General features: G+C 37.9%; 1 protein-coding gene across 3 annotated transcripts in view; it reads left to right on the top strand.

Moving 5' to 3' along the window:
• LOC105812236 (chromosome unknown open reading frame, human C6orf106) overlaps positions 1 to 26,330 on the top strand; it is a 90,763-nt gene that overhangs the window by 17,271 nt on the left and 47,162 nt on the right. For 2 of the 3 annotated variants that reach the window (XM_012646639.1, XM_012646637.1), the window contains exons 2-3: positions 17,352 to 17,506; positions 23,926 to 24,123. In XM_012646639.1, coding sequence (XP_012502093.1) covers positions 17,352 to 17,506; positions 23,926 to 24,123 — 353 coding nt within the window. The remainder of the gene's footprint in view (positions 1 to 17,351; positions 17,507 to 23,925; positions 24,124 to 26,330) is intronic. The other variant, XM_012646638.1, reaches the window with a different exon arrangement.

The raw sequence follows: 26,330 nt of genomic DNA, 5'->3' as shown, positions 1-26,330 counted from the left end.
TTAGGATTACAGGCGTGAGCCACCGCGCCCCGCCATCTTCTTATTTTAATTTTCATTTTATCCAAGTTCCAGATGTACATAGTTTTCAGAGTAAAGTAGGTCTGCAGCTTTAAGGAACAAAGTTACTTACAGTTAAAAGGAACAAGGGTCCTAAACCTTCTTTCTTTATCTAACTTCACAGAGGCTTCAATGCTTTCAGCTGATTTTTGGGTTTTTATCTCTCTCAATTTTTTTTTTTTAATTTTAACCAGTATTTGTTGACTTTCCATGGAGAGATGAAGATTTCTCTTTGTAATAGCCAATGTGGTAGTGAAGAGCAAAGTTCAAAGCCTCTGCTAATATACTACTGTATAACCTTTGGCAAATTACTTTCTGTCTCTGTGCCTCAATTTTCTCATATCTAGCATAAGGACAATATCAGTGTTTATCTGAGGATTAGGTAGATAAATATGTGTAAAGATTTGGAATTGTTCTTGGCACATAGTAATTGTTAGTTCCACTCACGCTATTTCCTGTTCTCCCATTTTAGTTATTTGTTATTAGGGTTAAATAGAATCTTGTTATACTGTTTCTTTTTTTTTTTTTTTTGTAGAGACGGGTGGCGGGGGCAGGGTCTGGCTTTTGCTTAGGCTGGTCTTGAACTCAGTGAGCTCAAGCCAGCCTCCCAGAGTACTAGGATTACAGGCGTGAGCCACCACACCCAGCCAAATCTCCTTATAACTATTTAAACGCCTGTCAACCCTTAAGCCATTAGTGTACTTAGATTACCTTTCCTTTTCTGCATAATCTTTTGCTGCCCTGAGGGTAATAATTGTATTGATTTTTGGTTTGTTCAGTGTCTTAGATTTTTTTTTTTTACTAAATTATCCTCAAACTTGCACCACCTGTATAATCTGTTCTCAGTAGGTTCAGACACTTTAGGTATTCTTTCAGTTTTATCTTTGAGGAATACTTTTCTAGAGCATTTGACCTACTCTGTTTCATACTGGTTGAGCTCTAGGTCTGCTGCACAGTTCTCACCCTGGGGTTTTCTTTGACTCCCTCTTTGTTGGAGCCCCTGTTTCCTGGACCCCATTTTTTTTTAACTTCCTGAGTGCAGGGGAGATAAAATTTGATCCTTTTGCATTCTGAAACTATCTTTGTCTTACTCTGATACTTAGTTGCTATCCTAGGTTTGGCTGGGTAGAAATTTTAAGGTTGGAAATATTTTTATCAGAATTTTGAAGGCACTGATCCTTTTTCTTTCGTTTTCAGTGGTAATGTTGAAATGTGATGCTGTTCTGATTCTTTGTTCTTGAATGAATCCTGTTTTCTTCCCTCTCTGGAAGCTTTTGGTAACTTTGCTGTGTCCCCAGTGTCCTTAAATTTGATGGCGATGCATTTCAGCATGTATTTTCATATATCGTGCTCAGCTTTGGTGAGCCTTTTCAGTCTGGAAAATGCGTCCTCTTGTTCTTGGAAAATTTCTTGAATTAATCCTTTCATTTCCTCCCCTTCATTTTCTCTGTTCTCTTTTCTTCAAGCTCCTATTTTTCAGTTATTGGACCTTCTGGTCTGGCTTCCTAATTATCTTTTCTCTTTTCACTTTTGACTAATGTTTGCTCTGTTTTTTGGGAGATCTTCTCAGCATTGTTTTCTTCAAGTTACTTTTTGTTATTTGTTTGCTTTAGTCTTTTTCTTTCATATTAGATTCTTGAAATACATGGTGGTTCTTGACCATATAGTTAATACTATTTAAGAGTAGGACACAAAGAGGATTGGAAGCTGTGGGCTGACTGTTGACTGTAGGGTTTGTTAACTGTGGGCTTAACAGCCCCACCCATTTCCTCCAGGGTGGGACAGTCCTTAAGCTATGCAGTGTACAAAGTATCCATATAACAAAAACATTTATACTCTTTTAACATTTTGAAATTTAAAAAAAAAAGAGCAAAGCCAGGACTTGAACTCCCACTACACACCCCCCAAAAGAGACTGTATTAGGGGATCTGAGGCCTAACTATTGGGTTTAGGCAAATGCATAACCTCTCCTGTTTTTGTCTCTGTATTTACCCTCACTTGTAGGGTATCTGGTGCTATTTATTCCTGAACCTTTCAGAGATCCTCATTGTAAATTAGATTGCTTCTCTGCTTTTCCCACTGCTGGCTGAGGAGGATTCAGCTTTCTCAGGTCAGCTAAGTCATTTTACTGTTTGTCTCTCTACTTTCTAGTACTAACGTTCCCTCATTTGTTCACTTTGTCCTTGTGTCTTGTGAATTTATGCCTTTTTTTTTCCTCCCCATCTCTACATTTTGGGAGAGTTTAGGGAGGGAGCTGAGGTTAATGCTTGCATTCAGCATTCAATTTTTTTTTTTTTTGGTCCCCGTGCCTATAAAAACAAAGCCTTCAATCTTTAATTGGAAGTTGAAAGAAAGTCCTGGATTTATATCTAAAAGTTTTTATTCTGCCTTTTCATTCTTATGATATATGTGTTTGGATATGATATAAAATTTGGTATGCCAGTTGAATAATTGATCACGTTACAAAGATGTTACATACAGGTAACTTTCCTTTGCCCAGATGGGATTAGAGTTTTTATTTTCTTCTTTGTGCTTTCACTTTAATTCTTAAATTTTCTACAGTGAATATGGCATTATTATATAATTAGGAAAATATAATATCTGAATAGAGAAAAAATTGCTAGCTAATCAAATCTTTGAATAAAAATTGGCTTTAGGGATCATTATGCTCCACTGTTACTTAACCCTAAAACTGTAAAGAGCTGTGCTATGTCCTTTACAGGAGTCCTCTAGGTAATCTGCAATAAGAAACATTAATTTTGGGGTATGTATAGGTGTATTTTGCAGAGTTCATTCTGATTTATCCCCCAACATTTTATTTTGAAGATTTTCAATCATAGAAAAGTTGAAAGACTAACACAGTGAATACCTCTATACTCTTCACATAGATTGACCAATTATTATCATTTTGCCATATTTACTTTATCATATTTTAAGTACCTTTATTAAAGTATAATTACAAACAGTAAGTTAACCCATTTAAAAATGTATAGTTCAATGATTTTTAGTAAGTTTATAGAGGTCCACAACCATCACCTCAATCCAGTTTATGAACATTTTTTGGCTGGGTATGGTGATTCATACCTATAATCCCAGCACTTTGGGAGGCTGAGGCAGGAGTATAGCTTGAGGCCAGGCGTTCAAGACCAGCTGGGCAACATAGCAAGACCCCCATCTCTTAAAAACAAAAAATAGAAAAATTAGCTGGGTGTAGTGGTGTGCACTTCTAGTCCCAGCTACTCGGGAGTCTAAGGTGGGAGGATTGCTTGAGCCCAGGAGTTCGAGGTTACAGTGAGCTATGATAGTGCCATTGCACTACAGCCTGGGTGACAGAGCGAGACCCCCTCTCAATAATTAAAAAAAAGAACATTTCATCACTCCAGTAAGATTTCTTCTGTCTGTTACAGTTAACCCATTTCCACTTCCACCCTGAGGCAACCGCTAATCTTTTGTCTGTCTCTAAGGATTTGCCTTTTCTCTACTTTTTATATAAATGAAATCATATAATATGTAGTCTTGTATCTGGCTTTTTTCACTTAGCACAATGTTTCTGAGGTTCATCTATGTTTTAGCATATATCAGTATTTTATTTGTTTTTGCTCAGAAGTATTCCATTGTATGGGTATGTCACATTTATCCATTTACCAGTTGATGGGCATTTGAGTTGTTTTTACTTATTGGCTATTATGAGTAAAGCTGCTGTGAGCATTTCACTTGTAAGACTTTGTGTAGACACGTTTTAAAATTTCATTTGGGTAGATATCTAGCAGTGGAATTACTAATTTGTATGGTAAAATTATGTTTAACTCTTAAAGAATCTGCCTATCTGTTTTCCAAAATAACTGCTACTCTCCATTCCGACCAACATTGTATGAGAGTTCTTTCTGTGGGTTTTATACATTTTTTTCCTGAACCATTTGAGATAAATTGTAGGCATTGTGACATTTCATCCCTAAGCCCTTCAGCAAATACATCCTAAGAGAACAAGGGTGTCATCTTCTGTAACTGCAATGTCATCACCCTCATGGAATTTAACGTGGAAATAATAGTATTATCTAATGTATAGCCCATATCTAAATATCCCATTTGTCCCGAAAGTGCCCTTTAAAACTTTTTCCTTTTTTTTTTAAATACAGAATCCCCGCAGGGATCCCATGTTACATTTGGTTGTCATGTCTCTTTAGTCTTTTTTATTCTAGAACAGTTCCCTCATAGTTTTTGGGTGTTTTAAGACAATGACATTTTTTAAGAGTCCAGATAGTTGTCTTCTAGATGTACGGTCCCCAAGTCCCTGTCCAAGGACCAGTATCAGTCCCTGCCTGTTAGGAACCGGGCCACACAGCAGGAGGTGGTCGGTGGGTGAGCCAGCGAAGCTTCGTCTGTTTACAGCAGCTCCCCATCACTCCCATCACCGCCTGAGCTCCACCTCCTGTCAGACCAGTCACTGTCTCCCATCACCCCCAGATGGGACCGTCTAGTTGCAGGAAAACAAGCTCAGGGCTCCCACTGATTCTGCATTATGGTGAGTTGTATAATTATTTCATTATATATTACAATGTAATGATAATAGAAATAAAGTACACAATAAATGTAATGTGCTTGAATAATCCCCAAACCATGCCCTCCCCCCACATCCATGGAAAAATTGTCTTCCATCAAACTGGTCCCTGGTGCCAAAAAGGCTGGGGCCCACTGTTCTATATTGTTGATTAGTCTGATTGTTTCCTCATGATTAGGTTCAGGTTAAACATTTTTTTCTTTTTTTAAGAGACAAGGTCTCACTGGTCTTGAATTTCTGAGCTCCAGTGATCCTCCCACCTCAGCTCCTAAGTAGCTGAGACTGTAGGCATGTGCCACCATGCCTGGCTAGTTTTAAACATTTTTGGTTGGAAATAATACATAGACGATGCTGTGTCTTCCATTGTATCACATCAGGAGGCAAATTAGTTATTAATATTTGTGTTATTGACTATGCCAAAGTTGAGTATTTAGTTAAGATAGTGTCCACCTGTTTTTTTCCCTGTGTAATTAATCAGTAATCTGTTGGGGTGACTCTGAGACTGAGAATATCCTGTTTCCCAACAATCTTCCTCCCAACTGTTTTAGTGTTGATGATCCTTGCCTGAATTGATCATTGCATAGGTGGTTGCAAAAAGGTTAATATCTAATTTTGCTGTTCCCTCTTCATTTATTTGTTTATATTCTTCTGTAAAGATATTAAGTTTTATTTTTATTTTATTTTTGTGACAGACTCTTGCTTTGTTGCTCAGGCTAGAGTACAGTGGCATCATCATAGCTCACTATAACCTCAAAGTCCTGGGTTCAAGTGATCCTCCCACCTCAGCCTCCCAAGTAGATGGGACTACAGGCATGAGCCAGCATGCCTGGCTAAATTTTTTTTTATTTTTTATAGAGACGAGGCCTTGCTATGTTGCCCAGGCTGGTCTCGAGCTCCTGGTCTCAAGCAATCCTCCCACCTTGGCCTCCCAAAGTGCTAGGATTACAGGTATGAGCCACTGTGCCCAGCCAAGACATTAATTTTTAAATGGAGTGTATCAAATTAGAGTCATGAAAGGACTTTATAGTGAATAAAGCAAAATATTAGTCATTTTTTAGTATATTTTAATGGTGTGAACCTAAATGTATTTGCCTTAACCTTCAGCCACATAGGATCCAAAAAAGGATTATTGAACAGAGAGATGTCCTTGACCTTTGTGAAGCTTGAATGTATAAACTCCTTCACTATGTTTATATTATTTGGGGATTTATACTCCTTTTCTGTCTTGAAGAGACCAATCATTTTTAGGAAGAATCAGAAAAGGTACACAAAGATTTTTTCCCCTGAGTTTTTAGTATTTTTTTCTTTGTAAACCAAATTGGGTAGTTTTTTTCATGTATCTTTGGATGGTTTTTTGATTTTTTTTTTTGGTAGTAATATGGTGGTAATTATGCAGTGTCATAAAGTAGGTATTTTTAAAAGTCCTTTTATTCTGTAATGTGTAAGAAATACCATAGTTGGATGAGTTGTCTCAAACCTGATTACTTGTCATCTGAAGTATTGGTTGCCTAGAACATGAAAACATTAACAATATGTGAGATTGTTTGCCAGTATACCAGGACTTTTACAGGAAATATTCTTTAAATGTTATATCCTGTGTTTGTGCTCAATGATTAGTTATTATTAAAAATGACAGCAATCTGACATATTTATACTGTCATTTTATTAGTTTGTAAAAGAAAAAGGGGCCTTTTCTCTCAGGTTTGTGAATTATAAAATCTGCTTTTATCATGTGCTTTTTCCAAGTTCCATGTAATTTAATTTAATACTCTAGGTGTAAGTGTATAGCTTTTCAAAGGTACCTATCTCATGTATACCAGAAGGCAGCCATATATAACCACAAAGTACTTGGAGATTGATTGGCTGCAGAATGATAGATTTGGGGGTCAGAGTTTAAATGCCATATGGCATTATTTGGTAGTGTTGGTAATATCGTATTTGTCATGTATCAGAATCTGGCCAAGGTTTATTTACTATTTTGTTCTTAGAGGAGAGAATAAGATAGATAGATAGCATAGGGCTATAGATTTTCTCTTAGATGGGTACTTCAGTGTGCATTTTTAGAGGTACAGTATGCTGATGGTATGGCCAGTACTGTTTTTTTAGGAGAGAGAAAACTGAAGAGACTTTGAAGCTAGTCCCTGTAGCACACCATCAGGAAGTTTCAAAGGCAAGAAATATTAGACAGGTGTGAAGCATTTTAATCAAAGATATATGCAAAAGGTGTGTGTGGTATTTCTTTTTTAAAGCCCATGCATTTATCTCTGTACGTAGAAATGAGCTAAATTTAAGGATGGGATGTTGGTTAACAATTTTGGGGTTTTTTGTACCTTTTTCCTTTTTAAAAAATCAAAACCAAAAGTTCCTGGTGTATTTTAGAAAATAGCTCTCTAACCAGATTGTAGGATACGATATATGTGATCACTGCTAGTTTATTCTAAGTTCCCTGCTAGGTAAACAAACTTTTGAAAGCCATGCTTAATTATAGATTTACCTGATCATTTCATAACTGCTATTTTAAACCATGTCTGAAAGAAAGTTTCATGAACAACAGTAAACCACAAACTTTGTTTATGAAGATAGCTTTGTCTGAATTATGTTTTTTGTTTGTCATTCTGGGACTTTTTGGGTATCATATATTTTCATGTCTTCTCTGGGCCAGTGTTCCAACATTTTCAAAAATTTCAGTTATCACTCAACCTAGCGATTGTTTGCCATTTCAGGAAGTATCCATGACAGTTAAATTCAGGGGGGCAACAAGAATGGGAGTTATTTCTAAACATGTATCTTTGAAGGAAAATTGAGTTCTTGGAAGCAAGAGTTATGATGAAGGAAATGACTCAGCACCATTTTGAGGCCAGTGTGGTGGTAGACACCTGTAGTCCTAGCTACACAGAGGCTGAGATGGGAGGATCCCTTAAGCCTAGAAGTTCAAGAACAGCCTGGGCAACATAGCAAGACTCTGCCTAAAAAAAAAAGCACTATTTAAATCATAATCTTTATTCAGCTTTGATATTCATATTTTTATGGTGAATATTCTCAAGTATACAGTAAAGTAGAAAGAATAATACAATGTATAGCCATTATATTAATTTTTTGATGTTATAATAAGTTACCACAAGCTATGTGGCTTAAAAACACACAAATTTAATTATCTTAGCAGTTCACCAGGTCAGAAGTTCGAAATGGGTCTCACTGGGCTAAAATCATGGTATCATCAGGGAATCTGTTTCCGGAACCTTCCGGAGAATCTGTTTCCTTGCCTTTTCCTTCCTCCAGGGGCCGCGTGCATTCCTTGGCTCATGGCCCCATTTCTCCATCTTCAAAGCTGGGACCTTCTCTCACTGACATCTATTTGGTTCTCTCTTCAGATTGCCTCTTTCACACTTAAGGAAGTGATTCATTGGGTTCCTCTGGGTAATCCAGGATAATCATTCCTATTTTAAGGTCAGCGGATTAGCAACCTTAAATCCCCTTTGCCATGTAACTTAACATATTCATAGGTTCTGGGGATTGGGACATTATTAGGATGATGAAAATGTTCTGAAACATGGTAATATTCTGAAATGTGGTGGTGGTGGTTATACAATTGAAATGGGTATTGCGATTGAAATGGGTAGATTTTATACCTCAGTAAAATTTTTTAAATAAAAACCTTTGTGCTCCCCTTTCCTTTTAATAGTAATTCCAAATTTCCAGTGAAGCTATTAGTCCCATCTGAGTTTTTTTTTAATTGTGGTAAAATACACATACTTCCCATCTTGACCATTTTTAAGTGTACAGTTCCATAGCGTTAAGTATATTCACATTGTTATACAACCAATCTCCAGAACTTTTTCATCTTGCAAAATGGAAGCTCTGTAGCCATTAAACAGTTTCCTATTGCCCATATAAATGGACTCATACCACATTTGACCTTTGTGACCGACTTCACTTAGCATAATGTCCTCAAGGTTCAACCACAATGTTGCGTGTGTCAGAATGTCCTTCCTTTTTAAGGCTGAATGATATTCACATATATACACATACACATATGACATTTTGTTTATTCATGTCTTGATGGATATTGAGATTGTATCCACCTTTTGGGCATTGTGAATAATGCTGCTATGAACATGGTGTTACTTTTTTTTTCTTTTTTTTGAGACAGAGTCTCACTCTCTTGCCTGCGGCTAGAGTGCCGCACCATCAGCCTAGCTCACGGCAACCTCAAACTCCTGGGCTCAAGCGATCCTTCTGCCTCAGCCTCCCGGGTAGCTGGGACTATAGGCATGCACCACCATGCCTGGCTAATTTTTTCTATTTTTAGTTGTTTGGCTAATTTCTTTCTATTTATAGTAGAGACGGGGTCTCACTCTTGCTCAGGCTGGTCTTGAACTCCTGAGCTCAAGCAATCCACCCACCTCGGCCTCCCAGAGTGCTATGATTACAGACGTGAGCCACCTCGCCTGGCCCGTGAGTGTTCCTTTTGAGAACTGCTTTCAGTTTTTTTAGATACCCAGAAGTGGAATTGCTGGATCTGAGCAAGTTTTAACTTACCATTCCAGCCACTCTTCTACATTTTTTAATAGCCTTTGCACCAGGCATTCAGACTTTATTCCTTGAACAGACTGTACAGTTTTGAATTAATCTGGATCTATTATGTTGTAAGTAACAAACTCACATCAAATTAGATAATGCTAAGTGGGGGTAGGGGGGTATTTAAAGATATTGCTATGTTACACAGAACCCAAGAAGAGGAAGGTGTTTGAGCTTCAGGAACAACTGCAATCAAGTACTCAAAATACCTTCAGGTTTTTTTTTTTTTTTTTTTTTTTTTGAGGAGAGGGGAGGGAGCAGGTTTCTTTTCTATGTATGTTTTATCTAGGTGTTTGCAGCAGTCTTCTATCTCTGCTGTAGAGAACCATAACTATCCAAAGCTCCCAAATATGTAGTTTATAGGCCAAATACTATGAGAGAAACTCTCAGTTCCAGTTCCACATTCCTGAGTACCTCCGTGTCAACTCTGGAATAACTTCACTTTTTACCAAGGAGTCCTATGTGGAAGTGGGGGGCACTTTTTAAGTAAGTAACAACTACAAATGTTCTCATCCACTTCCCCAATGAGAGATGGGGGATCCTGGTCAGATCTATCTGTGATATCACTTGTCATACATAGGTCCTCCATCCCACCAGCTTAAGGTCTTTGGGCGCTAGCTATGTTTTCCCTAGTACTATTAGTCCAGATGCACATTTTCATGATCCTGCTGTCAGTGGGCCAAAGGATTTATTTTTGTTGTTTTTTTGCCTTCCCCTGCCCCTCACTGTACAGTCCCAGTAAAAAATGGTGAGAGGGAAACCAGAAAAAGAGAGAAAAGAAAAATACTATATTTTGGTTACTAGTTTTCTATTCAACAAATATTTATTTCACACCTTCTACATTTGAGGCAATGTTCTTAGGCCTGGGGATCTGAGCAGAAAGAGTACAGAGTATTTACTATCTTCTGCAGGGCAGGGCCAATCAGATACAGTCAGCAAGTTTTGTGGTCACCCCTTAACTCATTTCACTGGCGGAGGATTGAAGGTCTAGCCTGGCTGCCTACAGAAAGATTCCCCATGTCTGATATTATTTCATTTTTTTAGAGACAAAAAGTCTTGCTCTGTTGCCCAGGCGAGAGTGGAGTGGCATGATCATAGCTCACTATAACCTTGAACTCTTGGGCTCAAGCGATCCTCTTGCCTCAGCCTTGCGAGTAGCTGGAACTATAGGCACATGCCACCACACCCAGCTAATTTTTGTATTTTTTGTAGAAATGGGTCTCACTATGTTTCCCAGGCTGGTCTTGAACTCCTGGCCTCAAGTGATCCTTCTACCTTGGCCTCCCAAAGTGCAAAGATTACAGGTGTGAGCCACTGTACCCAGCCATGTCTGACATTCTTTAGGACCATACCTGCGAGGAAGCATAGGGGATGTAGGGACAGTATGAGAGTTGGTTCCTTTATGGAGGCTGTGTTGCTTTACCTGTCCCCTTCCATTACGATGCCACTTTTTAGACTTAGGGTTTGAGTAGGGATAAAATAATTAAAGGCTCCTAGTGATAGAACTCCCTTAAAACTTTAGTTCATTGCTTTTTCGTTTCATATGGGGGCATTCCCTTTGATAAATAACCAACTCTAGTAATATTATAATTAGACTTTTTAGTCCCTAGGATTGCTAGAGAGAATAGCTAGGGTTAGTTAGGTCAGGTCCCTTAGCTTATTTTTCCAAGTTAAAAGTGTCTACCTCATGTACAGATGGAAAATTCTGGGTTTGATGCATTCTGAAATCTTCTGTGGAATTTCCTCTCCAATTGCGTTTTTGTCAGATATGCTTTATAATGAGGGAGAAGATGGCAATTTTTGGGAGGGGGTGCTCTGAGAATCATTTGAAATGGGCTGTCTACATTGTATTTGTCAAAGTCTAACAGTTTCTTAGTGGCTTAGAGAATTCAGTTGCTGAAATTCAGCAAAGGATATAATTATCTGACTTCAGAAGTTTCAGATCTCTGGCTTTAGGCAGAAAGAGCTTGCTTAATCAAGTTATATTCTTATCTTATGTGTCATGTCTCCTCTCTAGAGGGCCAGATTGGATTGTGTTGTCTTGTAGAACTTTACTGAAGTTAACACAGTTTTTCGTGGTTACTCATAATAGCCAAAGGTAGAAACAACCATAATGTCCATCAACAGATGGATGGATAAAATGTGGTACATATATACAATGGAATATTATTCAGCCATAAAAAGGAATGAAATACTGATCCATGCTACAGCCTGGATGAACTTCGAAAACATGGCTAAATGAAAAAAGCCAGTCACAAAGGGTGATATATTAATATGATTCCTATTAAATATCCAGAATAGGCAAATCTGTGGAGACACAAAATAAAATAATGGTTAGCTAGGATTGATGGAAGGGGAATGGGAACATTGGGGGTGATAGCTAAAGGGTTTGAGTTTTCTTGGGGGGAGGTAATGGAAATGTTCTAAAATTAGTTACATTTGTTTATGATTGCACAACTCTTTGAATATACTAAAAATCACATATTGTATGAATCTTTTTATATGAAATATCCCAAATAGGCAAATCCATAGAGACCAGAAGCAGATTAAGTGGTTGCCAGAGGATGTGGGGAGGAGGAATGGGAAACGATTATTTAATGGGCATGGGATGATGAAAAAGTTTTAAAACTAAAACTAAAGAAAGGTGGTGGTTGTATGACTTTGTGAATGCTGTAAATGTCAGTGAATTGTACACTTCAAAATTGTTGATTATGTGAATTTCACTTCAATTTTTTAAAAAGGCAAAATAGATTGATCCTGACATGTTAGCCAAAGGCACTTAGAAACTAAACTCTCACAATGCCAGTGTAAGTGGCTGTGTCCCCAGAATCTGCTTAAGAAAAAAACAAAACAAGTAAGCAAATCTTATCTCAGATATCAAGAATACTCAGGGTAAGATGGCTCTGGGGTTGCCTAATTTAGTTGTTCAACTACATCATCAAGGACACAGCAGTTATTTCCGTCTTTCTGATTTATCACTGTCAGCATATCAGCCTCATCCTCATTAGGTCTCCTGATGGTCCTAAGATGGTTGTAATAATTCTGTGCATTGACTTTTCTTAACGTATTTCAGTGGCAGAAAAAGGGACACCTTCTCATTCTCTGGCTTCTTTTTTTTTTTCCCTCTTACTTTTTATTATAAAATTTTCAAACCTACAGAAAATTTTGAAGAATCATAGAGTGTATACCCTTATACTTACCACCTAGATTCAACAGTGGTTAACATTTTTGCCATATTTGCTTTCTCTATGTAAGATTTAAAAACCATTTGAAAGTTGTAGACATCAAACCCTTCATCCTTAAATATTTCTGCATGCATCTCCTAAAAATAAAGGACATTTTCCTACATAACTATGCACTGTTATTAACCTAATAAAATAGTGTCACCACTTTTCCTATTCATGGCAGAGTGCTTATTTTTTATTTTCTACTTGGAAAAAGTTATAGCTACTGATGATGGTTACAAGGACCAGTTTCAAAAAGTAATAAAATTATTGGATCAATAAATAGCCAGGAAAAGAAATGAGAAGAAACAGTTTTCAACTCAATAGAGCTCTAAGAGTAGGGTAAGTGTTGACATGAACTTTGTCCATCCTCGGAATGAAATCTTCCGCAAGTTCTTTTTTTTTTTTTTTTTCCTAGCTGTCTTCACCTATTAAAAAGTTTCCATGAATTGATTTTTAGATTGAAAACATTGACAGTAAGTGTTTAGCCCAGCTCCCATTCCCTGCTTGCAGTCATCTTTCTGTTTTAATGAAAGTCTCAGTTTCTTCCTAGGCCATAAAATTGACCGTAGTTATAAGTATGCACTGTTCCACCCTTCTTTTTTGGTCTTCCATGTTAGATTCCTCTTGAGTGGATGTTGGAAAGCTAGTAAGAACATCTATTTTGCTGAACCTTTCTTTAGTCAGAGTACTGTTTTGGTCATTCAGAGGTGGTAAGGTCTTTCTGATTCCTGATGGGTGTGTGGCCTTAGTAGCAATCTTATAGGCACTCCCCAGGTGAGCGAACCTTCTTGTGATTCGGGATAACTATCACCGGAAGCTCTAAAATGCTACTATTGTTCATGCCTGCCTTGACCCGATCATTTTTCTGACTTCCCATTTTAATTTGTGTCCAAATAAGGTGAATAGTTTTCTTTTTCTCATAAATAACGTGGGTCCTTTTGAGTTTTTTACTTATTCAGAGAATGGAAACAAAAGTTATATAATTTTATTTCCCTGAGAATCTGAGCTAATACTCAGACTTCAGGCATTCTTTTAATTCTGATTTTCTTAACTGTTTTCTACCCCCATATTTTTGGATGATGTCCCTGGCTGTATAATCAGTATATAATTTTTCTTCATAAGACCAGTAATCTACTGTCTTATGAATGTATACATAGTACAAAAATAAATGTTCTGTGTTTGTGAATGTATGCAAGATTAGTTCTTTCAAGAATTCAGTTTAACTAGGGGATTACAATTAATTCATTTAAAGAATTAACAATGGTAATTAATATGTTCTTAAGAAAACCAGATGTTCAGAGTGTTATATAATTGGAAAATTTTGGGTAAAAGTTTTGAATAGCGTTTGAATAGATATGGCTCTAAATTCTAATAATTGACTGTCTAGCCTGGGACAAATCACTTTACCTGTTACTGACTCAGTGACCTCATCTATAAAATGAAGACTGAACAAAATTGTATTTCATCAGGGAACACATGTCAGTGTCACCAAATTCTTTTACTCTAATTCAGATTAACTTGATTGTCAGTGCAGTTGAAACTGTGCACTAGGCCCATCCTTCACCCTAAGTAGGAAAGGCTGCTTTGGACTTACAGCCTCTGTGTGAGAGGCATTTGGAGTTACCTTTGTTTTAGTGTCCCTGGTTAGCTGCAGTCAACTAGACTATTAACTTTGAAGGCAGGGGCCATGCCTGTCTTGCTATCCTCTGTCCCTGGCCCCAGGCCAAGTGCCTAGCACATGGAATAAATGCTCATTCATTAAATATTTGTTGAATGAATGACTGCCAACCTAGGACATTTACAGTACATTACCTCAGCAATCTTTACAGCCAAACTAATAGTGAGATAGGTGGTATCAACTCAGTTTTGCAGAGGAGTAAAACTGATGTAAAGTCTTAGCACCTTGCTCAGAGCCTCACAGCCAAGGGTTAATGCTGACTCTAAAGATTATATTCTTTAAAAAAAATTTTTTTATTGTGGTAAAATATACATGACACAAAATTTACCATTTTAAGTGTACGTATACCGTGACATAAAGTATATTCACAATGTTGTGCAACCATCACCACCATCCACTTTAACCTGTGCATTTTCTTCCCACTATTATGTTGTCTCTGTTCTTCAGGGTGCTTTTAACTGTCTGAAATCAGATTAAAAACTTTTTTGAGCAGAACACTGAAGTAACCTGAAAGTTTAAACTTTCAGACTGGACCAAATACTGGGTCAGTGCTTCCCCTTTCCCATCACCTCAGCCAGCTCTGTTTCGTGTAGAATTTCTTGTTGGCTAATAATAGCTGAGTATGTTGTTTTGAACAGGAATATATGCAGTCATGTCTACTTTTCTGACATTGAATTGGAGCTGTTTGGTCTCCCTACTCGGCCCCGTGGGGCAGTGATTCGAATGGTCTGAACTCCGATTCACTGTGTACCCACATTTGGAGCTGTGTACTTACCTGATTAGTTAGAGCACCACTGGGCTAAAGTCCACTTTCCGCCTCCTATTTGGGAAATGAATTTGCTTTGTCATCCTCCACTCCAGCTTCCTGCCAGGATTCCAGTTCACTGCTTTCAGTTTCAGTTTGGGCTTTAAAAATGTTTCTTAATCTTTCTCTGGCTGAATTACCTGTATGATACAGATACAAATAAACAGTTTTGTTGGCTTCAACTGTGGGATGAGTTGGAAATGTGTGAAAGATTTGAGGAGGGGGATGGATCTGCCTAAGTAGGGTAGCTTGACTTTTCCACTTGTTAAATGCTCCTACTGCAGTGGTCTTGAAATCCTGTGCTGATGGCAGAGCCAAGGGGTGAAATATGACACAGGCTAGGGACAAAAATTGGCAATTGTCCTGAGTTCACAAATAATTTCTTCCCTCCCAAGCATATTTTACAGCCAAGTGAACAGGAAACAATTCAGCAGGCTACTTGCTGGAAACCTATGGCAGAAAAATTATCTTAACAAAAAGGTACACATACAGCTTTTACAAAACGTTCTCAAAAGAACCGGTTGGGAATTTAGGCTTATTTTTCTCCCATTTTATGCCTTATCCTTAAGTGTAAGGCTTATTCCAGACATATTTCTAAGCCTGTTTTTGAGTGGTAGAAGCTGAACTTCCCCAAGTTTAACCAGTCACGTATCTTTCACTTTGGATCACTGTCAGCCAGATAGGAAACTGTGAGAAGACTTAAGTCCAAGCCTTTGTGTGGAACAGTCAAGCAAACAGGTGCAGTTTGGCCCCCGGCCCAGCTCTCCTCCATGTAAATTTTATCAAGCACACACACGATGGGAAGGCAGTTGGTGTTGTTGTAATTCCAGTTATTACTAGTATGACAGGCCACCATTGCATGAGGCTTGACCTGAGGTAGCTGTTCTAAATATAGCCTTCCTTTCTGGCAGCTGCAAACACCTGGAAGAGCAGGCAGGGCCCTAGCAGAAAAGTATTTGCTGTTAATAGCATGTCTGTTGAACAGTTGTGTACTGTCAGAGCTTGTATTGTGCTATGTTTATGCGTAATTAAAAACAGCCCACTGGATCCATTGGTTTATAGTCGGGTTATGTTTAGAAACATGCAGTTTGGGTTGTTGTCTACTGTAGAAACTGGGGATGACGTCATTGGTTTGAGCAAGACCAGAAGAGAAGCGGTTAATGTAATTACCAACAGTTTCTTTGATCTCTGTTATGAACACAGCTTACTTAAACACTTTGGCCTTTGATTTCTGGCACTGATGAACCAAGCTGTCAATCATGTGATTCTGTTCAATTAGGAACCCTGGTTTATGTGCTTGGTAGTTCATTCTGACAAAAGGGAGTTTAAAGTAAAAAAGAACACCAATATTTAGAAAATGATGCTTCCAAGAAAGAAACTGTAATACAAATTGCTCTTAAACATGTAAAAAGATCCTCAACCTGTCTTATATTAAGAGAAAAGCATTTTAAGACCTCACTGAGACATTATTTTTTTTACCTATTAGACTGGCAGAAATTCAAAATATTGGAGAAACAGTGATGATGAGGAAGTAGGGAAATAGGCATTCCTCTTATATTCTTGGTGAGAGCATTAGTATACAACTTTTATTGAGGAAAGTTTGGTGTATTTATTAAAACCCCAAATATATACCCTTTGACCCAGCAATATCATGGGAATTTATCACATGGATATACTTTCATGTATACAAAATGATACGTGCTTAAGCTTATTTAGGGAAGAGTTAATGATTGGAATCAAACTCAAAGTTGACAAGTTAAATAAATAATGATACATCCATGTAATGGGTACAGCTATAAAAAACAATGTGGATATTATTTATGTACTGACAGAAATGTCTTCAAGATACAGTGTTAAGAGAATAAAGCAAAGGCCAATGTATATTATGCTACCAATTGTGTAAAAATGGAAAATAATATATTAATATATCATGTTTGCTTGTATATGTGTAAGAAAGTTCTGGAAGGAAATTTAAGAAAGTAGTATGAACAGTTATGTGTGTTCGTGTATTGAGGGAAGAAGAGATAAGATGGCTCTTTTTCTTTGCGTGAAACTTTTTGAGCGATTGCATATATTACTTTTCAACAAAATAATTAGAATATTTTAAAAAGTAGGGTTTCTTTGAATCCCACAGTCACAGTTACAGAGGAGCTCTCTTTTAATTGACTTCCTTACCCATTCTTGCTATTCTGTAGGTAATAGATTTCCTCATGTGGTTGCTGATTGTACTAGTATTTGTTACTTTCTATGTGGGTACCTTGGGAAGAAAGTGATAACACAAGTTTGTCCTGGTGTTTTTCCTGTTATTCCTCAGCCAGAACCAATGGCTTTAAAGAGCCTCAGGTTGGGACAAACCCTAAAATACAGGCTTTTCCCTTTTGTTTGACAATTAGAATAATATCCTATGGACAGGACTGAAGTCTTTCGCCTTTTCTCTTTTTTTTATAGGAACCTACAAGCAGCAATTGGTGCCTATTATGACTTTGAGAGCCCAAACATCAGTGTGCCCTCTATGTCCTTTGTTGAAGATGTCACCATAGGAGAAGGGGAGTCAATACCTCCTGATACTCAGTTTATAAAAACATGGCGGATCCAGAATTCTGGTAAGTGTATGATGTATAATGGGCAATGCTCCATTGTCTAGTTTTCTTTTTCTTAATAGTTAAAAGAAATAAGAAGGAAATATTTTAGCCTATGTGTATGATTGTGTAACTCTGAGCTTTTTCTTATACATGATATGTCGCATTTTCTTATGTTGGAATGATGACCAAACATTAGTGAAATATCCTTTGCTCTAGAATAGGAAGAAGAATTCAGGTTTCATGCTTCTAAGATACCTATGACATAGTGGCATCTAAACATACTCCAGTATTCATTTGGTACTAGGAACTAGACTTGTATGTGGTGGGGTATTGTCTCTACCTGTATAGTTTTACTTCATCATTTTATTTCTGCTCTAATTAATCTTTCAGTCATTTCCAGCAGGCTAGGGGAGGTATATCCTTGAATAGAACAGGATAGTTGGAAAGAGCTGTGAGCATCTGCTGTTTTGAAAGCTCATTTCTTTGCAACCACAAGGATGATTCTCTCTGAAATTTCATTAGGATATCTAACACATTAATTAATACCACTTTGAAAAATAGGGTAAAAAGTGTGGGAATTTGCACAGAAGGGAAAAGAAATTATTAGTTTAAAAAATACCAAAAAACATTGTTTTGAGGTACTACTACTTCTTTTTAGACAAATTAAAAATAAGTTAATCATAGTTCTTCGAAAATAGTATCTGAATATGTGTCTGGGAATTGTTAATTATTATCTTTTATTTGTTAAATTATTTTCTGATGACTTTTTTTTATTTGAGTGGGTTTAGTATCTCTTGTCCCATCGAATGACAGTTTATGTTGACTGAGGGTGTTTTAACTTCCTTGTTAATGAGGACTTCCAGAGAAATTCTGAGAGATGGAAAACTAGGTCAAAAAGAGTATTTATTTGCATGTATTGAGGTAAAAAAAAAAAAAAAAAGTATTTAGCTAAAAATATACAGGTTTGGAGGTACCCTGTCTAGCAAGGTAGTTTGACGTGAAATGACATAAAACTCTGGGGAACTCAAACCTGTAAAAGTGACTTTTTATTGACTTGGTTTACTTTTTAATTCTTTACAATTCAATACTTTATGGTGGGGAAAGACGGGCTAAATTAGCCTTTTATGTAAGAATTAATGTGCCAAATCTAATTGTTATTCGTAGTTTTTCCAGCATATATATAGAAGTAACTCTCCCTTGGAGGAAAGTTCAGTGTGTCACATAATCTGGACTGACCCAGTGTTGTAGACAACTCAGGACACCTGTGGCTTTGTAAAATTTTCATTAGCTCCCTTTCTTTTTTGGTTATAACAGTGGTGCATTGTTAGTTTAGGAGGCACATGGTAACAAAGGAAGATAGCCATATTTTCTATTTTTCTTGAAATTCTTGTTCAAAGTCTGATTTTCTTTTCTTTGACTAATTTCTTTCTCACCTTTCTTAATTTTGCCTGCTTTTAAAAATACCAAAACAATCTCCAGTTCAGCTTCTATTTATCATGTGTCTTCTCTGAATTGCTAAAGCTTGCTGTGTTACTGATCAAACAATGCTTCTGAAACCTACATGTGCAATTTTGTTTATGAGTGAAAGTTGTTTGGGAAATACGACTTATTCAGAGTTTTATTTATTTATTTTAAAGTGAACCCAGTACCTTGGTTACTTATGAAAACACTAAAAATGGTCTGGCTTTCCGTGAGTTCCTTGGTGTTTTTAAATACTCAAAGTTGTTAGAGTACTGTTGAGATGTTTTAAATACCATCTTACTGCAGAATAGCCATTTTATATTTCAGAAAGCCTCTTGATAAATCAACTCACTTTAGACAGTTCCTTGGGTAAATGGGGAGCTTGGGGGAGGTTGATATATAATGGTTAGCATGTTGAATCAGAACCCCTAAGAGGCCTTTGACCTTGACTTAGAACAGTCTCTCTTGGTTGGCCTGACCACTTTTTCCTCCTGCTTTTGCTTTGTAACTGAAGTTTACAACAGCCTCTGAGTCTGCAGCCTTTCTTCGTGTAAAAGGGCGTCCTGGTGCCTGAACATCTCATGAAAAGTTGGGCAGCAGTTGCTAGAGATTTTATCTTTCAAGGTGCTTTGCACAAATAGGTTTTCTGTTCTTCTGAAAATTGTTCGGCCAGTTGTAGAGTAGTTTTATATCTATAAACTGAATGTTTTCTTTTGGTTAAGGAGAAATTGGCCACCCATGACTGAGTAATAGGCATGTTATTAGAGAGAGAGAGGGTGCATGTTTTCAGGTTCTTTGGTGTCATCCTAATCTGGCTTGAATCCTTTCTGGAAATAGAGTAGTAACACAGAAGTAGGGCAGGCCTCAGCTATTTCTCGTCTAGCTCTCTTACTCTCATTCATAACCCTTCCCTAAGAGACAAGTACTCAGTGAAATAGTTACATAAAGAATAATTTTCATGGCACTTTCTACTGTCATGTTTTAAGTGTGCCAGGCATTCAAATATACAACAGATGAGATTGATAGGAACTGCATATTAGCTGTCCCAACAGCTTTCCCAAAGTAGGTAAATGTCTCACACTGTTTAAAATTAAACTCCTAATATTTTTTAAATCCTTAGATTCAGACAGAAACACAGAGCTGAGTCATTTAATAGCATAGGTGCAAAATTCTAGGATTTAAACTTTTGTCACTATAAAAGTGTTGGAAGCTTTGGGAACCTGAAGAGGAATCCTTGGAGGTTTAAGTGAAAATTTGAAACTGTCCCTCCAAAGATGTGAGTAGACGGAATTCTCTTGACCAACACTTACAACTTCTCAGTTGTTAGAACGCCATGCTCTGTTGTCCAGCTGTGGGAATTGTTGAGCTGAGCATGTTATGGTAACCCTGGTGTTTCTCTAACTTTGGTGAAATAGCTGTGACGGTCATATGAGAGATTGGTTTGGGCTTACTGATCCAGAGTAATTTTTATTTTTTCACCTACATAGAAGTGAATAAATAAAGCATTGGGTAAATAACATGAGGAAGAACAATTATTTCCACCCTTTTTCTTTTAGCTCATTAAAATAGTTAACTTTCTACATTTCTTTTCAGTATCATTATAGAGAAGATAATTTTGCTTCGTTCATTCAACACATTTTATTATATTCTAGTCGCTTTATTAGGTACGGGGAGAAATGGTGATAAGATCGATGAAGGTCTCTGCTTTCATGGAACTTAATTTGAAATGTAATCTCCACACTCATAGGGGTTCAAATGGAGATCTTCATTGAGGTTTGTCTTCTGCATTGCTATTTGAATATTCCTTACTGTCCAAACTGTTTCTGTAATCACAAATACCTAGTATGTCCCAGGCTTTCTGTGACTGTGGACTTTTGATGTTTGTGATGTTCTTTGCTGTCTCAAAATTACCACTTAACAGGTTTTTTTGTTTATTTATTTTTAAAATAAAGTGATATTCCATAATAGCTGAAGAATCACAGCCTTAGTCATATACCTGATTGTGATACTTAACTTAGAAAGTCATAAAACACAGATTAGTCTTTCTTTTCTTCTGGGTAGATCTATCCTCCATTAAGCCAATTTGTAACTGAGACTTAATTTGAAGCCTGTTGTACTATACTTCTTGAATCCAGATTTTAGTATGTTTGGTCAAGTGGTCCACACAGCTTACTGGTATTTCCCTTCTGTCTTTTTTTTTTTTTTTTTTGTGAGACAGAGTCTCGCTTTGTTTCCCGGGCTAGAGTGAGTGCCGTGGCGTCAGCCTAGCTCACAGCAACCTCAAACTCCTGGGCTCAAGCAATTCTTCTGCCTCAGCCTCCCAAGTTGCCGGGACTACAGGCATGCGCCACCATGCCCGGCTAATTTTTTCTATATATTTTTAGTTGTCCAGATAATTTCTTTCTGTTTTTTAGTAGAGACGGAGTCTCGCTCTTGCTCAGGCTGGTCTCGAACTCCTGACCTTGAGCGATCCACCAGCCTCGGCCTCCCAGAGTGCTAGGATTACAGGCGTGAGCCACCGCGCTCGGCCTCCCTTCTGTCTTTATCAAGCATCAGTATCTTTGATCTTTTTAGAGTTGCCTGACCTAACAGTTGTGATTATAAGAACTATATATATAATTGATAACCCTCAGAAGGCAGATGATTGGTTCTTCACCTGTTAAAGCAGATTAATACTTTAGAGTTGATGGTGGATAACTCAACCACTTTTTTCTTCAAGAGGCTCTCCAGATACCATATTGAGCAAAAATAGTTATCTGCAGTACCAAGAAGAGCAGGACCCTAGCCAAATCATTTAATGTTGCCCATTTGATGTTTTACCAACAAAATTTCTCTGGAATGTAGCAGCGCTCCCCCTTTGCATAGCTAAGAATCCCAACTGTCTCAGCTGCTTGTGGTTGTCTGCCCAGGACAGCTAAGTCTTTTTCATGTCCAGTCTTGGTTTACCTTATTTTTTTACAAGTTCAAAAACAGAAACATTTGGGTTTTCATATAAACAGACACTGTCTTGTTACACATATGTTTATGTATTTCTTCTTAAAGAATAATTGTGAATTCAGCCCTATAACAGTAGTTTAATTTTTATCTTAGACAGTGGTCTTTAAAGAGACTGACATTTTCTAAGGTGCTTCATACCAGGTACTATTTTTCTTGACCTAAGAAACATACGCTTTTGCCAGGCACCAGGTCCCAGAAAGATAAAGAGAATTTGCATGTATTGCCCGTATGTCATCCACAACCTCTCCGCCAGCAGTAGTCGCCCTTTATAGGGTTAACTTAAGAGGGCACTTTGGTGGCAGGTTTTTTTAAAAAAGAGAGTATGCCAAAACTTGGTGGCTACTGTTTCAGCTGCTCTCCTTTAAGAATCAAGGGCCACAGAGAGCATCGTTCATAATGGAGCTGAGATTTCAGCAGTAGTACTCTGGTTGCTTTTCTCTCTGGTTCCTTTCCAGTAATGAGCCAACAGATATGTCAGCACTAGCCTGGCACTTTGAAAGAAGGAACTGAGGCATCCTAGAGTACTAGTAGGAGGTAAATTACAATCATCCCCTGTTCTGAGAGTCCTCCTATGTCCAGCTTTTCACAGTGATTAATTTTTATAATGAATGTATATATTCCAAAAGAGAATATATACAGGTTTCTGTCTACAGTTAAAAAGGAGTATATCAGTTGCTGTGTATTAGAGACACTTCACAGGAAAGATCACATCTAGTCATTGTGCGGGCTGCCTATACAGCTCAAGTAATCAGAACTAGTCAGCACCTAGGTTTCTTATTTTGAATTAGTTCACATGAAAATAGGTACACAGGAGTAAGTACCAAATAAGACCTTTGGCACTTCCTTTTTTACCAAAACCATTTCTCTGTATTGCCATTCCCATCCTTTCCATGAGTTGCTCTGGCTGGTGCCTGGCTCCTGGGACGATAGTTTATTGATGTTGTTGTGGAGGGAGATCATCCCCTTGTTCATATTTTCACCGTCACTGTTTAAACCTGAGATCTAAACTTTCACTTTACTCCTTTGTTTTGTATTTACACATAGTCTCTTGAGCTCTTGAGTATTTTATAGTTAGAGACCACAGGAAAAAAGTCATATATCAGGCAAAAAGCAATTTTACAATGAGCATGATACCATAGAAATTACTCCTTGTATGTTTCATCCTCTTGTCTCTATGGAAAATCTGGCAACAATCAGATATATTTTTATTTTGAATGACAGCTTAAAAAATTCAAGTGAAAATGGATATATGTGACTTTTTGGTAGAGGAAACAGTCTCCCAAAGATGTAGGCCAGTGCTTCATCTCCATGGCTCTTCACAGATATCATTCTTAAGTTCTACAGATTCAGTGTAATTTGTGGCCTTGCCTGGGGATCACCTAAAATACATGTTGTCTTGAGGAACTGCCTTGCTTTTGCCATATGTGCATTCTCATAGGGTTAGACTATTGGTCAGAAGATGTTGATTCTGATAATTCCTTCTTTATTTTTTTGGGACAGAATCCGGCTCTGTTGCCCGGGCTAGAGTGCCGTGGCATCAGCCTAGCTCACAGCAACCTCAAACTCCTGGGCTCAAGCAATTCTTCTGCCTTAGCCTCCCGAGCAGCTGGGACTACAGGCATGGGCCACCATGCCCGGCTAGTTTTTTCTATGTTTTTTTAGTTGTCCAGCTAATTTCTTTCTATTTTTAATAGAGACGGAGTCTCGCTCTTGCTCAGGCTGGTTTTGAACTCCTGACCTCAAGTGATCCTCCCGCCTCGGCCTCCCAGAGTGCTAGGATTACAGGCGTGAGCCACAACGCCCAGCCTGATAATTCCTTCTTATCAGTAGTATGAGACATTATATCACTCAGGGATATGTGGGTAGGTTTATGTCTGTATGTGAGACAAAGAAAGAGGCCTCTCTTCTACAATTTCGTAATAAACTGCACCTGGCATAGGACCACTGATTGCCTAACATTTTTTTCTTTTGCTTGAACTCAGGGGCAGAGGCCTGGCCTCCAGGGGTTTGTCTTAAATATGTCGGGGGAGACCAATTTGGACATGTGAACATGGTGATGGTGAGATCGCTAGAGCCCCAAGAGATTGCAGATGTCAGCGTCCAGATGTGCAGCCCCAGCAGAGCAGGAATGTATCAGGGACAGTGGCGGATGTGCACTGCTACAGGACTCTACTATGGAGGTGAGTATGTACTTGTGCAGCCCAGGGTGAAGGAATTAAGGTAACATCATACAACATCCCCAGTGTTGCTCACAGAGCCTGTTGAATTGCATAACAGGGCATGGCCTCTTTTAAACAGTCACCCCATGCAGTAAATGATTTGAATTTAATGACTAATTGGTTCAGTCTAGTGCTCTTCCTTTTGTCCTAGGAATTTAAGTAAAATTTAGTGACCTATATGAGATATTATATTTTGCATTCTAAATTATGATTTAGTAGTGCTCTTGTTTTTATTGTATAATCTGGTATGTGCTGTAAGAATACTGAAGGCAATCCTGTTCTCAAAGTTACTAGAGACAAGTCATATAAAACAGATAATGCACAAAATGTGCATACTCCTTCCATCCTGACTGCTTGTAAAACTACCAATACATCTGACTCCTCTTTACTGACAAACTTATTGAACAGTGATCTGTACCCATTGTCTCTTCTTCCACATCTTCCCTTCACTCTTTAATCCAATCTATCCTTTACCCACTCTCCACGCCAATGAAAGTTTATCATTGATTACCCAGTTTCTAAATCTGATACGTTCTTTACAGTCTTCGTACTAGCCAACCTTCTAATTATCATTTGGCACCATACTACAAAAGTCTTTTGAAATGTGTACTTTTTAGCCTCATATGACACCTCTCCTGTTTCTCCTTCTCTCTGAATGTTCTTTCTGTCTCTGTCTAGTTTTATCTTTGCCCTGGGATTCCGAGATTCTGAGCTGGGCCCCATTCATCCTCAGTGACTTCATCCACCCATGTGGCTTTACTTGTTACCAGTATACCATATGCAGTGTTGCTCAAATTCATATCTGTGGCTGTGTCCTCTTTTCAGAGCCTCAAACCCAAATTTTAACCCCTTATGGGCAGGACACCTAGATGTCCTGTAGATTTCTGGATTTTAACATCTCCTGGACAAAACTTATGTCCTTCTCATTGGCAATCCACTGAGATGATCTGGCCAGAAACCTTGGAGTCATCATTTGTTCTCTGTCTTCCTTAATCACAGTGGCCTTAATCACCGTAAGCCAGTGGGACCCTTGGAGTTAATCGCAAGGGGTCCTAGAATTAATGTAATCATATATGTTTTTGGAGCCAATGAAAACTTTAAAAATTTTTAGTCTCAAAAAACTTTAATATTAGAAAAAGTGTCTCATAGTGCTTATGCAACATTCTTCTTTGCCTAAAAGTGTTGTACCTAATGTATTGAAGCCAAACTCCTTGGCATGGGACTTAAAGCTAATGACCTGATCTGGCTTTATTTTCACTTTCATCTTCAGTCACCTCCTAACTTACCCACAGTCAGTCCCTGAAGATGCCACATGCTTTCACTTCTCCATGCCCTTGCTTATGTACTTCCCATTGCTTGAAATATCTTTTTCTTCCAGTAAGCTCCCACTTATCCTTAAGGCCCTGATTAAGTCACCTTTGCCCCTTCCCTCCACCCCCTTGCCTACTCTCCCCACTAGCCTAAGGAATTCATCCCTCCTTTTTCATGAATATCATACACATGCTTGTTATTATATTGAATTATCTGGTGAAGCTTTCCTGGGTGTTTTTCTGCTAAAGCTTTGGCTAACTTTCTCAAAACACTCTCATAATAAGCAGATGTAATTGTTCTTTGGTCCTCCAGAAAGTCAAAAAGTAAAATGCCTTGAGCATTCCCCAAAAATTGTTGCCATGACCTTTTCTCTTGACCAGTCTGCACTTTGTTTTGACTGGACCACTTCCATCTGTTGGTAGCTATTGATTTGATTGTAATTTGTCTTAAGGATTGTAGTGGTAAAGCCATGTTCCATCTCCTGTTACAATTCTTCAAAGAAATGCTTCAGGATCTTGATCCCACTTGTTCAGAATTTTCATTGAAAGCTCTGGTCTGGTCTGTAGCTGATCTAGGCACAATGGTTTTGGGACCTGAGTGAAGAGTTTGCTCAACTTTAATTTTTCAGTCATAGTTGTGTAAGCTGAACCAATGGAGATGTCTGTGGTGTTGGCTGTTGTTTCTGCTGTTCATCATCAGTCCTCTTCAATCAGGGCACAGATAAGATTCATTTTTTTCCTCAAAAATGAATGTGGATGGTCTGCTGTTACGGGCTTCATTTTTAATATTGTCTTGTCTTAAAAATGAATTATCCATTTGTCAACTGCTGATTTCTTTGGGGCATTGCCCCCAAAAAC

This window comes from Propithecus coquereli, unplaced genomic scaffold (genome assembly GCF_000956105.1).
Source record: "Propithecus coquereli isolate 6110/MARCELLA unplaced genomic scaffold, Pcoq_1.0 Scaffold248, whole genome shotgun sequence".
Classification (NCBI taxonomy): domain Eukaryota; kingdom Metazoa; phylum Chordata; class Mammalia; order Primates; family Indriidae; genus Propithecus; species Propithecus coquereli.
The sequence above is the reverse complement of the archived record's forward strand: the minus strand, read 5'-3'. Positions and strand labels throughout refer to the sequence as shown.